Below are 15973 nucleotides of genomic sequence, written 5' to 3' on the forward strand. Positions count from 1 at the left end.
GTAAAAGACATGTTGAGGTAAGTTTAACAGGTGTCATTCGTTCATTAGCATAGCTAACATTATTTAAACTAGCTGGCCAGCTGCTAAGGAGCTACTCTATTGCAGACATCCCACCTCTCCCGGAAGTCTCCCGCAAATTGATGGTGCTACCTCCCTGAAATGAGTTTTTGCAGGGTGGGATGTCTGGAATATGGCAGTATGATTTGTGTTGAATAAATTCACAAACTAAATGACCACAACCCTCTTGGATAGTTATTTCCTCTGGTTGAAAGAATTTGCCATTTCTCTTGAATCACCAGCACCTATTTTGAGACTGTGACCTTTGTTCTAGGCAACCAGCCAGGGGATATATTATCCCTGTATTTATCGGTCATGCCCAGAAGATTTCTAAGCATTTCAATGTGATCCCTTTTTTAAAGAAAAAGCCAAGAATGTACCATTAACCTATCACTTTCTTTCAACATAGTAATATGAATTTGTCCAGTTTTCTTTGACTCTTAAAGTGAGGCAATAATAAAACAAAAGATCCTTGTATACATTGAAACACGAGAAACAAAGCTGCTTTAATCTCAACATTCTCCTTCAGGTGGGTGTCATAGAAATCAGCTTAGCTTAGAATAAAAATATTGTTCAAAACCTAATAATTAATAAATCAACATTCCTGTGGTTCTTTTACCATCAAGATCAATTTTAGTAGCTTTTCCCTCAAATTTCCTGCTACTTGCTCTTTAAGGATCATGGCAAAGCAAATTGCAGGAGAGTTCCAAACTCCTCCTAAACTTGCACAAGAAAGTAATCAAACAGCTAACTATTCTCACTTTGCTGTTTCGTAAACTTATGTACAACTTGCAGTAAGTTTAATAAATAAAACATGAAATCCAGAGGGGGCCACTTAACACCATCATGGATAATGAAACACAATGGTGCAATTCTAATAGTACATTTTGAGACTTGCTGTCTACTAATTGCCAATTACTAAGATTGCAAGTCATAACTAAAAATAACTTCATAATATGCATCACTCCTTTACAATCAAATTCTGAGCACTGCAGATGGAATTTTAAAAGAAACAAAATTTAGGAAGCTTCGGGAATTCGGAAGGCTCAAATTTTGCAGATCTCCTAGAATGTGCCAGTATTAATCTACCTGACTGGGTGAAAGTGCATGACTCCCTATGGAGGTTGGAATCAAGCCCACTCCATTAAATTTTGCTCACAGGAAATCTGTGCTGCATCACTGCACTTCTATCAGAACATCTGACATGGATGTGTAGACTTAATCAGATTTCCCAGCATTCAGACTGGGAAGTCTGCCCTCTGAGGCTACACCAGTTAATTAAACTCCAGCAGATCCTTTGATGCAAATTGAAAGAAACAGCCAAGAAAAACAAAATACAATTTCCTTTCTTACAATTTCAATTGATTTAAAGCTATGCAATCATCTTTAGTTTTATTAAATTATTTCAAACACATCAATTATTTTTATATAAATTGTGTCCAAGTATTCCTCAAGGTTGGGACATTTACATAGATTCAATTTAATTGAGAGCTGTTATGCCTAGGGAAGGGTCGCAGTCACCCAAGGAATGGAGTTACATTTTGGCAGATCCTGCCTCTCTGACCAGCTGTAAGTCAAGTTCTCAGCAGAAGTCTGCACAAGTGCCTCCTGCCACTGTCACCCATTCTTTGGTTGTTTTTTGTTTTTTTAAAAAAAACTGCAAAAGCTAAATTAGCAAAACAATTTATTCACTGATTATTAATCTTGATTTGAGCACATTTTTGTACTTTATCACCATCGCAGACATCTCTATTTACCTCAGATTCTCCCCTCCTTCGGAGCATTCATGATTCAATTTGTTTGGAAGACCAGACACGAATGCATTCAGGTGAGCCAGTTCCAGAGCTCTCCATATTTCTGCGTCAGAGTACTTATCAAAGGGATCCAAATTCATTCGAAGTGAACCCGAAAACAAAATTGGGTCCTATCAATGAATTACATATAACACTTCATTATTAAGAGATTTATAGAATAACATTATCAATATCAGGTTTAAAACATTAACTCCAAAGTGTTCAATTGCTTACCTGAGGTATTATTGTAATCTGAAGCCTGAGATCATGTAGGCCTATTTTTGTAATGTCAATTCCATCAATGTATATATTTCCTTGAGCCGGTTCAATTATTCGAAATAGGCCAAGTGCAAAAGATGATTTCCCAGCTCCTGTTCTTCCCACTATACCAATCTACGAGAAAAAGTAACAGCATAGTTAATAGCTCATCTGGTTGTGAAGATAACAAAAGAAAAACAAGATAGATTTAGATGTCAGGAGTAACATACTGAAACTGCAAAACCATTCCTTTATTTTAGGTAGTAGACTCATAAATCAAAAAAACTAGCAGCTTAAAAAGAGAACAGTCACATTCAGATTACATATTGTGGCCTTACTCATAAGTTAAATGTTAAGCCTTTTGTAACAAAAATGAATATTTTTTAAGATTTTCATAGAATTACTTCACTAATATTCAGATAGCTTTAAATGTACAAGAGTCAGCAAAAGGGTAAAATTTGTTGCTTGGGGAAAAGAAAATACTGGCCAGTCTTCAGCTTCTGTTAGCGCAAATGTGTGAACCAAGATGTCATGTTCCATACTATGACTCAGCAGATTCTCAAGCATCCAAACCACGACACAGTTGTGGTCCTTTTGGAGAGGTGGTACTGGTGCGGATGATACATATATCCAAAAACAGAAGGGAGTCATGTCCCAAACAAAGAGTAGCTGAGACAATTCCGTCCCGCACTTTGGTAGAAGAATTGAAAGGGCTGATTATTTTCTAAGTGGAGAGAAAGTACAAAAATCTGAGGTGCAAAGGGACTTAGGTGTCCTTGTGCAAGACTCCCTAAAGGTTAGTTTGCAGGTTTAATCTGTGGTGATGAGGGCAATTGAGACATTAGCATTCACTTCAAGAGGACTAAAACATAAAAGATGTTGAGACTTTATAAAGCACTGGTGAGGTCTCACTTGGAGTATTGAGAGCAGTTTTGGGCCCCTTATCTTCGAAAGGATGTGCTGAAACTAGAGAGGGTTCAAAGGAGGTTCTCAAAAATGATTCCAGGACTGAATGGTTTGTCATATGAAAAGTGTTTGATAGCTCTGGGCCCGTATTCACTGGAATTCAGAAGAATAAGGGGTGACCTAATTGAAACCCATTGAAAGGTGAAAGTATCAAGTGGATGTGGAGAGGATGCTTCCTATGATGGGAGAGTCTAAGACTGGAGAACAGCCTCAGAATAGAGGGGCATCGTTTGAGAACAGAGATGAGGAGGAATTTCTTTAGCCAGAGAGAGGTGAACCTGTGGAATTCTTTGCTATAGGCAGCTGTGAAGGCCAAGTTCTATGCATATTTAAGGCAAAGGTTGATAGATTCTTGATTGGTCAGGGCATGAAGAGAATGGGGTGGGAGTGGAGGAAAGCACGAGATGGGGGCTGAGAGGAAAAATAGATCCGTCATGATAAAATATTGGAGCAGGCTCGATGGGCTAAATGGCCTAATTCTACTCCTATATCTCACAACTAAATTCCCCAGAAAGCTCAATTGGAACAGCAAAATTCCCATTAATTTTTTTGATAGCATTAAGTGTGTAACTGTGAAGTCAACATGCACATTAAAGTATCATTGAATATAAAATATACACAAACATCACTAATGTGCATTCAGTGCTCATCAATTTGCCTAGACAAGACTTACCAAACTTAAATCAGTGAAACCCAAAATCAGATCAATCCTCATATTTAAAGGAAAAACAGCATTTGACAAAAATATAATTTTAAATGGTCTTACAAGTATTTGCATATCAAATAAAAACTTAGCTGCTGATTATAGTCAGTAAAGAGTACAGCTATAAAGAATGACATTTACAATCAATAGCAAGTTTAGCACAAACACCAACTCAGCTAAATATTACCATTACTCAGTTCTATTGGTCATCAGATCATTTTTCCCACTAACCTTTTCACCTCCATTTATAGATAGAGTAATATCCTTCAAAGCCAAGTCAAGATCTGTCCTATACCGTAATCCATAATTTATAAATTCTACCTTTCCTTCCCAAGGCCATGTTTGAGGTGGTTGACTTTCTTTTATAACCCAATGTGCCTAAATAGAAGGAAAAAATCTGTAATATTTGTCTTAACAGATGCTGCCAGATATTCATAAGCAAAACATTATATTTGAAGAATCTCCCTCTGTGGGATAAAATAGAAAAAGCTAGCAACGACTGTGAATGGAAAAAACAGTGAACCTTTTACATGTTAAACACCATTAGAACTGGAAAAAAAGAGAAAACATTAAATTTCAGTAGCAGGCAAGATGGGAGAATGCTGTAGATGGTCCAATTTTCAGAGGCATATAGGAGGGCGGTGCCATGTACTAATTCCGAGATCTTGATTTTGAATCTGCTCTTTGATTGAGTACACTGGCAAAGACGACAGTGGTTGAAGTCATTATTGATATCTACTTTCACCAGGAGATGGCTCCCAAGATATGGGAAGTGGTCCATATTCATGACATATTTATTATTCCCCTCAGTCCCATTCTCTTGCCTTCTCCCCTTAACCTCTGATGCCTTACTAATCAAGAAACGATCAACTCTGCTTTAAATCGATCCATGACTTGGTCTCTACAGTCATCTGTGGAAACAAATTCCACAGATTCATCACCCTCTGGCTGAAGAAATTCATTGTCATTTCTGTTCTAAAGAGACATCTTTCTATTCTGAGGCCACACCATCTGGTCCTAGACTCCCCCCCCACTGTAGGGAGAATACACTCCACGTCCATTCTATCTTAACCTATCAATATTTGATAGATTTTAGTAAGATTTTTCCACCCCCCCCCCCATTCTTTTAAACTCCAGCAATTGGAGGCCCAGAAGCATCCTCATATGTTAACTCTTTCATTACCTTTTATGGCAATTCATTTTCTAGAGTTGTGGATCAATGCATATATTAAGACTCTTTTCCAAAGCTTACAAACCTATATTTTGTAAATGGACATAAGACTAAACTCAAACGTGCTATACTCCCCCTTGATTCAGTGAGAACACACCTTTATTTCTTTTCATTCAAATTTAGTCTTACCTCTTTTGGAGTATCAAAATACTGCTGCATTCTTTCCACTGCAACAATATTAGTTTCTACTTCCGAAGACATGCGTACCAGCCAGTTTAATGTCGCTGTTATCTAAATGATAACAAAACCGATTTATAAATAAAATCAATTAGTTAATATAATGAATGTTATTAAATATAAGCATTATAGACTGGATAGGACTTTTTACTTTAAACCTGTGCTTAGATCAAACAGAATATAAACCCCAAGTGCCAATATTAAACAATTACAAGAATTTCCAAATACCTAGCCCTCAATAAAACTAAATTACTGACAAAAATATTGCAGATTACAGTTAAGCAACAAAGATAAAAACAAATTTTGTGGAGCCTATTTTTTTTTAATCCTGTTTGCTTAAGTACAAGAAATAATTTTATATTTTCATATTAGGAACTCCCGATCCTTTAGAAAAAAAACAAGCCATGCTTAATATTACATGATTTTGCAATGAGTATCTCATCTATTGACCATCAGCTTTTGCATTCTTTAAAAGGTTCAAATCAAAAGTCTAATGAAATAGTCCTTCATTCATTTTAAGAGACCTAAAACAGCAATCAAAAAGCTCAACACCATCCAAAGAAAGGCAGGATCATCAAGGACATACTACGACTTACACAAGAAACAAAAAGCAAGAGGATTGTATGTGCCCCTTGAGCCTGCTCCACTATCCAATGAGATCATGACTGATTTCTGCCTCAATAAAACTTTCTTACTCATTGATCATATTCTTCATTTCCTTTAAGATCCTGGTCTATCAATTTCTATTTCAAAAACAACCTTGACCAAGCCCCCACAGCTCTCTCAGAGGGAAATTTGAAGACCCTCTTGTTCTGAATGAGTAAATTTCATATCATTTTAGTCCTTAATGACCCAACCCCTTTCTTCAACTGCCTTGATGTGAATGTATCAAAGTATGGTTAATAAGTTTGCAGATGATACTAAAATAGGTAGTGATCATTGTGGATAGTGTAAAAGGTAATGAAAATTACAAGAGGTATATGGGTTGAGGACCTTGCAAATGGCTTTCAATCCAAGTAAATGTTAGCTATTGCACTTCAGGAGATAAAATCAGGATAGGACTTGTACAGTGAACAGTAGGGCCCTGGCGAGTGTTATGGAACAGAGGGAGCAAAGGGAAAAGGAAAGAAATTCTTATACATTGTACCCGTCTGTGTTATATCATTGCACGAGCTCTGTAATGAAGTACATCTTGCATTATTACAGTACATCCTTCAGTGGTTTTTGATATTTTCATCATCTATGATTTTATTTGCACACGAATTGCAAAATATTAGGAATACCGACATCACTTTATATCAATGTTTAATTAAAAGAGCAAAGTTATTTGGCATTTAATCAATATATCACAAAAAGTCCCATCAATTTTTAATGTATACAGAAAGATTTGCAAATACCTTTAATGTAATTGGTTCAGTTGGTGTTGGGTGGCATGATTTTCCTATGCTACATTTCATTTATTAGTTTGTTTCTGATTTGTTACACTGTACACAAAAGTTCTGGAAACTCAGATGCGTCAGCTGTCACAGTTAGTAGTACATTAACATTTATCCCCAAGTCAGAAGATCTCCATTGCAGTAATCAGGCAATGGGCATTGGGGATCCTAAGTTTAAGTGGGGATGGTTTGGGGGCATTGGAATTGTTGAAAGACCTGTGATAACATCAGAGCAACGAGATGGTTGGTGCTTTATGAATGAAAGGCAAGATATTGGTTTCAGATGGCACTGGTGAAGCACAGCAACGACTTGCTGCTAGCAAACAAAACTATGAACTACTTTATTAATCACACTTTTTCCTCAGAAACAATCACTGCAATCAATAGCTTGTAACTTCCCTTTCGGAGTTGAGCTTTTGAACAGCCTGTACAACCTGACATTTTAAAATAAGTAGTTCTTATTGTAATTTGTTTTTATTATGTACTGCTGCTGAAAAACAAATTTCATGACACGTCAGTGACATTAAACCTGATTGTGATTCTGAGGTTCCTGGGAGTGCAAGTGCGTAGAGCACTGAAAGCAGCAACGAAGGTAGACAGGGTGGCAAAGAAAGTGTTTGGTACCACAGACTTTCAGTACAGCAATGAGCATTCGCATTGAGAATTTGTGATGCAATTATATAAAACGTCTCTCAGGCCACACTTGTAGAGTATTGTGTACAGTTTTCGTGAACCTACGAGAGGAAATATGTTACTAAACTATAAAAAATGTAGCAAAGATTTACCAGAGTGTTGCCTGGACCTGGAGGTTTTTGTAACAAGAAGTTGCACAGACTAGAACTTCATTCCCTGGAACAAAGAAGACTGAGGGGTGACCTGATAGAGGTTTACAAGACCATGAGCAGCACAGACAGGGTGAAAGCACAGTTTTCTCCCCCACGGAGGGGTGTGCTAAAATCAAGAGGGCAAAGGTAAGAGATTTAAAGAACATCAGGGGCAGCTTCTTCACACAAAAGGTAGTGTATATTTGGAATGAACTGTTAGAAACAGTAGTTAAATAGTATTAATTGAACAACAGCATTCAAAGTTCATCATGCAAGAAATTCCACATCGACATTCAAGAGCAAGTACAGGGGAAGGAGAATTTTAGAAGGTTATTGTCCAAGTGTGAGTAAATGGGATTAGTCTGGTGGGCAATACAGTCAGCAAAGGGCCTGTTTCTAGGCTCTATAACAATACAATCAGGGAAACAACCAGGCCACATCAATTTAATTCATCAATTGTTTGTTTCATAGCAATATATTTTATTTTTAGTACAGGAAACCAAATTTGTACACAATACTCCAAGGAGATATTTTGGCAGTTTCGTACTCAAATGCTCTTATCATGAGCCAACATGATTTCTCAGCAATCAGCCAAACCTGCATACCAGCTATCAGTAATTTGAACGGGCACATACTCCCTACCAAAGTGGATAACCTTGTATTTCTTTACATAATACTCAGTATGTTACATTGCCACCTAGCTTGCCTATTGAAGCCCCTTTCCAATCTCATCACATTCCCACTTAGTTCTGTGTCATCAACAAATATGGAAATATGACATTTAGTCTCCTCAGCCAAATCACTGATATAGGCTATGTATGAGCTGCATTACCCAGCATGAACCTGCCAAGGTTACATTCTATCAACAACCTCCCCTCCAAGTTAGACAGGCACTTGCCAATGTCAATTATAAATGGACAGTGAACGTGGAATCACAACAGTACCCAGAACTGATGAAAAGTATAAAAAAATCAGTGAAAGTTTAAATATACTATAATGACTATGAAGAATATGCTACCTTTAACGTAGCTGAAATACAGAGAGGTTCATAACATGTTATGGTATAATTTAAAGAAAATCTACTTCTCCAAACCTGTAAAGCATATGAAATGGATAGACCAACAAGGCCTGGACTGACTGTAGTTCTGTAAGCCACAGCAAAGAGGGCGGAAAAAAGTACAATGCAATTGCCAACAAATTCCAGTCTCACAGCCAACCACCTAGTGGGATAACAAGACAAGAACAGTTAATTTAATTATTTGCGGAATCAATCATAACAGCTTTGGTGTCCTATCCCCAAAGACCTAGACCCAAGGGAAGTCAGTCCAATTGACATAACAAGACACTAACCTTCATAATCTGGTTTGACAATCAAGACTAATTGAATTGAAACCTGTATGGGGGTCTCTTTTAATGATCCAAGTTCTGATTTTCCAATAAAAATACATGATTGCCGATAAAGCAAATGGTGAAGTTATACTGTTAGACTACCTGTTAGCAACAATACTAGGGTAATATGCTCTTTGGTTTTCATCTACTCTGGAGTCATTACGTCGTATAAAACGATCTTCTTCTCCAAAAGCACGAATGACACTGACACCAAGCAAGGTTTCGTTGAAATTTGTAAAAATAGGTGATCGGCTAGCTGATTCCAACCTCTTCAGCTGACGGGAGGTAGCGACATAGTATCTCTGGAAAAAAAGGAATGTTACTGATTTGGAATAATTCAGTTTTTCCTTCAATGCAACAGGTGCTATTCAACAAGGCATTGCAAAGGTCATTATACCTGAAAGCTCACATTTTGCTGTAACATGTAATCTTGAATCATTTCCCCTCCTATATTTATTTAGTATTGAGCTATATGCACAACTCTAGAGTTGCAAGACCTTTAGATTGCAATGACCCTGATTTTGATAATGTTTGCCCTAAACCAATAATCATACAAAACACATTCCATAAAGGAGTCCTGTAAAGGAATGCAGAAAATCATTCAGGTCCTTGACCTTGCCTTAAATTTCAACAGGTTCATAATGCATCTACACCTCTACCAGAATTGTTCTTTTTGGAAATGGAAGCTGATCCTTCCTAACTATTGTGAAAGTCAATAAACTTTCTTAATGGTAGCATAGTGGTTAGCATAACACTTTACAGTAGGGACAACCTGGGTTCAATCCCCACCACTGCCTGTAAGGAGTTTGTATATTCTCTCCATGACCATGTAGGTGTCCTCCGGGTGCACCAGTTTCCTCCCACACTCCAAACACATACCAGTTAGTAGATTAATTGGTCATTTTAAGTTGTCCCATGATTAGGCTAGAATTAAATCAGATGATTATGGGGCAGCACAGCTCAGAAGGCCAGAAGTGCCTATTCTGCACTGTATTTCAATAAAAATATATTTTTTTAAACTCCTACACTATAATCAGCATTTTAATTAAAAAGCTGGGGAGCATCATCTGAACAATGGTCTGATTCTACCAGTCTGTAATACAGTTACCAAATTCACAGGACAAAATTTTTTTAAACAGAGGTACCAAGCCTCGACTTAATGCTTTCATGCTCCTCGAGTTTTTCCACATACATACTTAAGAATAAGGAAGTACATAATTTAATTAGGAAGCTCGGCATTTCCATAAAAGTGCACTAGAATGCCAAAATCCAAAACTTCCTGAGGAGCAAACCAGCAATTTCCCACCCGCACTGTGAAGAAATCCTAATCAAGTCTGACAGATGAGCAATAATTTTTAGCAATCTTTCAGCAGTTGCTCCATGCAGCTGCACAACCAAAAAGTGAGGAATCGCACGCATCAAGTAAATCTATGCAGTATCAATTGTTTCATTATTTAAACATTTAAAACAAAAGAAAACCTAATGTATACTTAATATTTACAGTGGTGTGATTTATTCAGCAATCAAACAAATTACTCAACACTGTGAATCACAATTGTGGCAGTAGCTGTGATTACTCTAATCAGACTTTGCACTGAAACGACAGGTGGAAAGTGGACCTTCACTCTGTCTGCCACAGCAGGATCCCCCAGTGGCTTACCCATTTCAATTCAACCTCCCACTGCCACTCTGAAATGTCTGCCCACGGCCTCCATTATTGCCATGGTGAGGGCAAACTCAGGCTAGAAAAGCAACTGCTTATATTCCATCTGGGTAGCATCTAACCTGATGATATGAACATTGATTTCTCAAACTTACGGTAATTTGCCATCCACCTCTCTTTTCCCAGTCGCAAATGTGGTCAACTTCTCATCCTTAATCATCTCCTCTTCTACCCATCACCTCCCCTTGGTTCCCCTCTCTTATTTCTTCCAAAGCCCTCTGACCTCTCCTATTAGATTCCACCACTCCCACTTCATTGCACCCCACCCCCCATCTACTTTTCCCATCACTGGTCTCAAATATCACCTGCCAGCTTGTACTCTTCCTCTCCTGCACCTTCCTTTCCAGTGCTGACAAAGGGCCTCGGTTGGCTGTTTATTGCCCTCCACAGATGCTGCCCGACTTGCTGAGTTTATTTTATTCTTTTTAGAGATACATCACAGCAACAGGCCCTTCCGGCCCAACACGCCTGCACCACCCAATTACACCCGTGACCAATTAGCCCACTAATCCCTATGAGAGAGGAAATTGGAGCACCCAGAGGAAGCCCATGTGGTCACAGAGAGAATGTACAAACTCCTTACAGACAATGGCGGAATTGAGCCCAAGTCACTGGCACTGTAATGGCTTTAATGTTTCCATGCCACCCTCTAGCATTTTGTGTGGGTTGCACAGTTCCTCCAGCAGCTTCTGTGGGTTTCTCAAGAATTCCAGCATCTGCAGAATCTCTTGTTTTGGATATAATGAGATTGATGAGTTAGTGAACATAATTTGGAGCTAGAGAGCCATTTAAGGGGTGCTTTGGAAACTGATAAACCAAAACACCGTCCTTGAGAGAAAACTGTTTACACGTAAACTCCAACTATTAATCAAATGCCATTGCTTAAAAACCCAGGCTGCTAGGTTCAGCATGAGAGATCACTGGGAATTGACAAGCAATCGCTTCTACTGATAATTGTGCAACCATACTCTATTACCAAAGTAACAGCACCTTTAGATTAACAAAATAAACTTACAGCTGTTATAAACTGATTTATTTTTGAAAATCCTACAGAAAAATTAACTTTGTTGTTGAGTAGCCTGAAACTCCTGCCCTTGACACCCTATTGCCAATAACACATGCTTTTTACAACTCAACTGTCTATAATACAAGATTTCTTAGGAATGCAACTATCCCATTACAGCACAACTCCCTGTACCATTTAAAGATGGGAAACACTGAACAGTGAATTACAAAGATTGACACTGAAATAAACCATCGACACGGACCTGCACAAAAAAGTAGAGAAGTCCCAATGGAGGGATAATCACTGCAGCTAATGGTGTGGCTACCAAAATCACCACACAAGAAATGAGAACATTGAAGAGCGATCCTATGAACATTTTAATCACCATTGGAAGCACTGTGTCTATTGTATCAACATCTTTGGAGAAGCGGTTTATCAAGTTGCCACTTGGAGTCTGTTCAAAAAAGCTCAGTGGTGACTTCAGCACGTCATACAACACATTGACATGGAGATGACGGGAAGCTGATATTCCTCCAACACTCATCATCAGTGAGGAAAAGAGCACAAAAAGACCTGCAAAAGTACAAAAATTAATTAGTGGCAGAACCAGGAGGGAAGCCAATCCAACATCTTAAACTCAGACTACTCGCCAAGGCCTTTCACAGGTACAAGAAAGCAAGTGGATCCAACCAAAAGGAACACAAGGCACTAGCAAAGCATGATCACTCAATTTTACAACGACAGGGAGATGGAAAAGTGGCAATACATTCAGGGCCAAGGTGTAAGCAGTTGAAAAGTGAGCCATCATTTGAATGGGGACCTCAGTACTGAATTTAAAAAACTATAAGATATACACTCAATGGCTACTTTATTAAGTACACTTGTTCACTAATTCAAATATCTAATTACCCAATCATGAAGCAGCAACACAATGCATAAAAGCATTCAGATATGGTCAAGAGATTCAGTTGTTGTGTAGACCGAACATCAGAATGGGGAAGAAATGCGACCTCAGTGACATTGACCGTGGAATAATTGTTTGTGTCAAGACAGAGTGGTTTGAATATCTCAGAAACTGCTGATCTCCTGGGATTTTCAAACACAACAGTCTCTAGAATTAAGAGAGAATGGTGTAAAAAACAACACAAAAAAGATCCAGTAAACAGAAGTCTGTAGGCAAAAATGCCTTGTTAATGAGAGAGGTCAGAGGAGAATGGCCAGACTGGTTCGAGCTGACAGGATGGCAGCAGTAACTCACATATCCATGTGTTGCAGCAGTGGTGTACAGAAGAGCATCTCTGACCACACAACATGTAAAACCTTGAAGCGAATGCGCTATAACAGCAAAAGACCGTGGACATGCACTCAGTGACCACTTTATTAGGTAGGAGGGGTTCCTAATAAGGTGGCCACTGAGTATAGCCTATTGTAGACTAAAACAATGGAGAATTGTGAATCCAAGGCATTGTGGCGAGGAAGGTCATAGCCAAATGTAAATCAGCAAAGAGAAAGATGAAAGGAACTTCATGCTGAATAGGATATCAGAGATCCCAAACTAGCTTAAGTTTCTCAAGGATGATTTCAAAAGAGGCCATCTGGCAGAAGAGTGGAAAAAAAGAGATAAGAACAAAGGTGACAAAGACATGAACAATCTTAAATGAGCTTATTTGGGTGGTCTGACACAGAAATAGTAATGTTAAGGAAATGAAAGCAGCTGGTAACGAATGATAAGAGCAAAAAGTTCAAATGTAGCATTGCATTTGGAAAAAGCTTTGACACTCTTGGTGGAGATAATGGTACAAAAGTAACCTGGGCCAAAGTGTAGTCAGTCTAAACAAGGGGTAGGACTAAAAGATGTAGCAAAGGCAACAGAACTCACTGGGTGACAAAGAAATCCAGAAAATACTTATTAGTAGTTAGACAATGAAGTGAGTCGAGACAAGAGCTTTAACAGTCTATAGTAAAGTTGTCTTGATGGAACAAAGTGGTTATCTTTATCCTTCAAAATGATTATAGGCATTTTTGTTAGAGTAGACCCTGGGATGGCCTACCCAAATTTGCTGATGTTTCCTACTCAAAGCATTGCTAAGCCAACTCTTTACAAATAATAAACTTGGGGCATAAACACTGGACTAACAGTGAAAAGAAAACTGATTGAAAATAGAAGGTTTTTCTATCAAAAAGAACATCAAGAAACCGATACTGAGAATTTTGATGAGCAAACAAAAGGTTAAGTAGTTGGCAACTTGAAAGAATAGCAGTGACTAGCCAGAACAGATTACAAGTTAAAATATATATTTTTAAATAGCATACAAATGTAATACAATTTTGCACAATACATTTAGAACAAACGCTATTACAATGTTCGCAACAAGATAAAAAAAATCTATTCATTATCATTTCTGTACTAGTGAGGTACTTCCAGCTTAATTATAAACTAAACATGACCATTTTGATACAAAATAAATTCCCTTAAAGGGGCATTTATAAATAAAATCCGTGCCTTAGAAGTAACAATTTATTAAATATCTATTTACAAAGGCTGCAATAATCCAAATACCCTTTACTTACAGTGGATAATAAATCTCAAAACTTTCAGAACTAATGACTTTTCTCAGCTGCCTTCATATTATCACAATTCAAAGATACATTACAAACCCTGAGTTGTTCCAAGTGCACCATATACTCCCAATCTGAGTGTGGTATGCAGTTGCGTCCCATTAACAACTGGATCATCTGTCCATAAACTCAACCAGTAGTTAGAGAATAAGGATGCTACATGTTGGCAGATGTAGAATAATACAATGCAGAAAGAGACGCAGACTCCAATCGCCTTTAAATAGGTCCAGAAAACTGTGAATTTGACCTGCGTTTTAAATAAACATAATCAATACATAGTACAAAATAAGAGACAGCTATTATTTCCAATCTAACTTCTATCAGCAAAGTTCACATACCCATGGGTTGCTCTTTTGTGCCTGTCATCAATACTAGTTTAAATAATCATGGCCCAACACAGAGTCCAAGGCATCCTACTTATGATAGCTTGCCAACCTGACAAAAGATACATTTATCCCCACCCCCACCACACTGCCCAGCACCTATGGTAATATGCTGCTCTCAAACCCATGAGGTATTGTACATGGCAACTTCTGTAGCACCTTACTAAAGGTCTTCTTAAACAAATATAAATTATCCATAGGTTCCCTTTTTCCCTACCCCAGTTAAATTTCCAAAAAGAATAATTTCCCTTTCATAAAATCATGTTGTCCTGTCAAATCATAGTAATCTATTTTATTTTATTGTCATTTCTTTAGTTATGGATTCAATTTGGAGTCAACACTATTCCAAGAGACTAAATGTTTCCTTTCAGAGTATGATAGTGACTAGAAAATTGAGACTCTGTGTTTCATATAATCATTAGGTTTGATTAGCTGCCTAAAAACTAAGCCTTGATGCCTTATTAAAACTCCAAGGGGTAAGAACACGTTCATGGTCATATATAATAAACCCACATGCATTAGTACATAGACACCACAGTCATCCCTTGAAATTCAGTGTCCTTTAGACAATGAAACAAACACTTGCCCATCATTCATGTCAGACTAATTTGTTGTTACCCATTCTACTCTTTCATCACATTTTAAACAAGAGACCTCTGATATCGAGCCTGCAACCAGAGTCTGTGCTATTTCCATCTTTGATCTCAAGAGTGTGGCATTATTCTCACCCAACTTTTAAAGTTGTCACACCCTTTATTATGACCTCCTTATCATTGATTACTATTTCCAATATATCACATTTTCTTCCTTAATACCAACATTCAGTAAGGACATGTTGCATTTGAGGAAAGAGGGTCAATAAAAGCATTCCAAGTGCTCATTATCATTTCTGCTTAATTTCCCCTCTGCATCTTCTTCAGGTTCAAGATGTTGATTCCTCAACATCTGCGAGTCTACAATTTCCTTGTTCTGAACCCTCACCTTGTTTCACAGGGACTTGATGCTGATTTACTATTTAAGTGTCCATTTGCATCTCAATCTAGCAAATCTAGCCCTGCCCAATTTAGAACTTTAACTGATCTTCATCATTTTACATAATGATGTTAAACCCAAGAGAATTTTAATTGCTGATCCCCAACATGCAGTCCCACTTCAACCTTTTCCACTTGCCCTGATTTCTGCCCCAAAATTCAAGCCTTGTGCCACATCCTCCACTGTTGCCTTGCTAGGCATCAAATTATCTTAATTGCATTTCAAGAATCCAATACCTTTTGTACCCTTCAGTCTTGTACAATCCCAGTAAAATGTTAGTTTGCAAAAGTAGTTAGCAATTTTGAAGAACAATGTTATCATTAGACGAATCTACTACATTATTACTAGGTTTGCAGGGAAGATCAAGTTTATCGCC

General features: G+C 37.8%; 1 protein-coding gene across 3 annotated transcripts in view; it reads right to left on the minus strand.

Annotated features, from left to right (window-relative positions):
• The window catches only part of abcc1 (ATP binding cassette subfamily C member 1 (ABCC1 blood group)), a 112703-nt gene that overhangs the window by 6337 nt on the left and 90393 nt on the right, over positions 1-15973 (minus strand). For 2 of the 3 annotated variants that reach the window (XM_072268812.1, XM_072268815.1), the window contains 8 exons: positions 14222-14429; positions 11826-12136; positions 8937-9136; positions 8539-8665; positions 5138-5239; positions 4009-4155; positions 2085-2243; positions 1815-1981 (listed from right to left, as the gene is read on the minus strand). In XM_072268812.1, the coding sequence (XP_072124913.1) occupies positions 1815-1981; positions 2085-2243; positions 4009-4155; positions 5138-5239; positions 8539-8665; positions 8937-9136; positions 11826-12136; positions 14222-14429 (1421 nt within the window). The remainder of the gene's footprint in view (positions 1-1814; positions 1982-2084; positions 2244-4008; positions 4156-5137; positions 5240-8538; positions 8666-8936; positions 9137-11825; positions 12137-14221; positions 14430-15973) is intronic. The other variant, XM_072268813.1, reaches the window with a different exon arrangement.

The sequence above is a fragment of the Mobula birostris genome, chromosome 9 (genome assembly GCF_030028105.1).
Source record: "Mobula birostris isolate sMobBir1 chromosome 9, sMobBir1.hap1, whole genome shotgun sequence".
Taxonomy (NCBI): Eukaryota; Metazoa; Chordata; class Chondrichthyes; order Myliobatiformes; family Myliobatidae; genus Mobula; species Mobula birostris.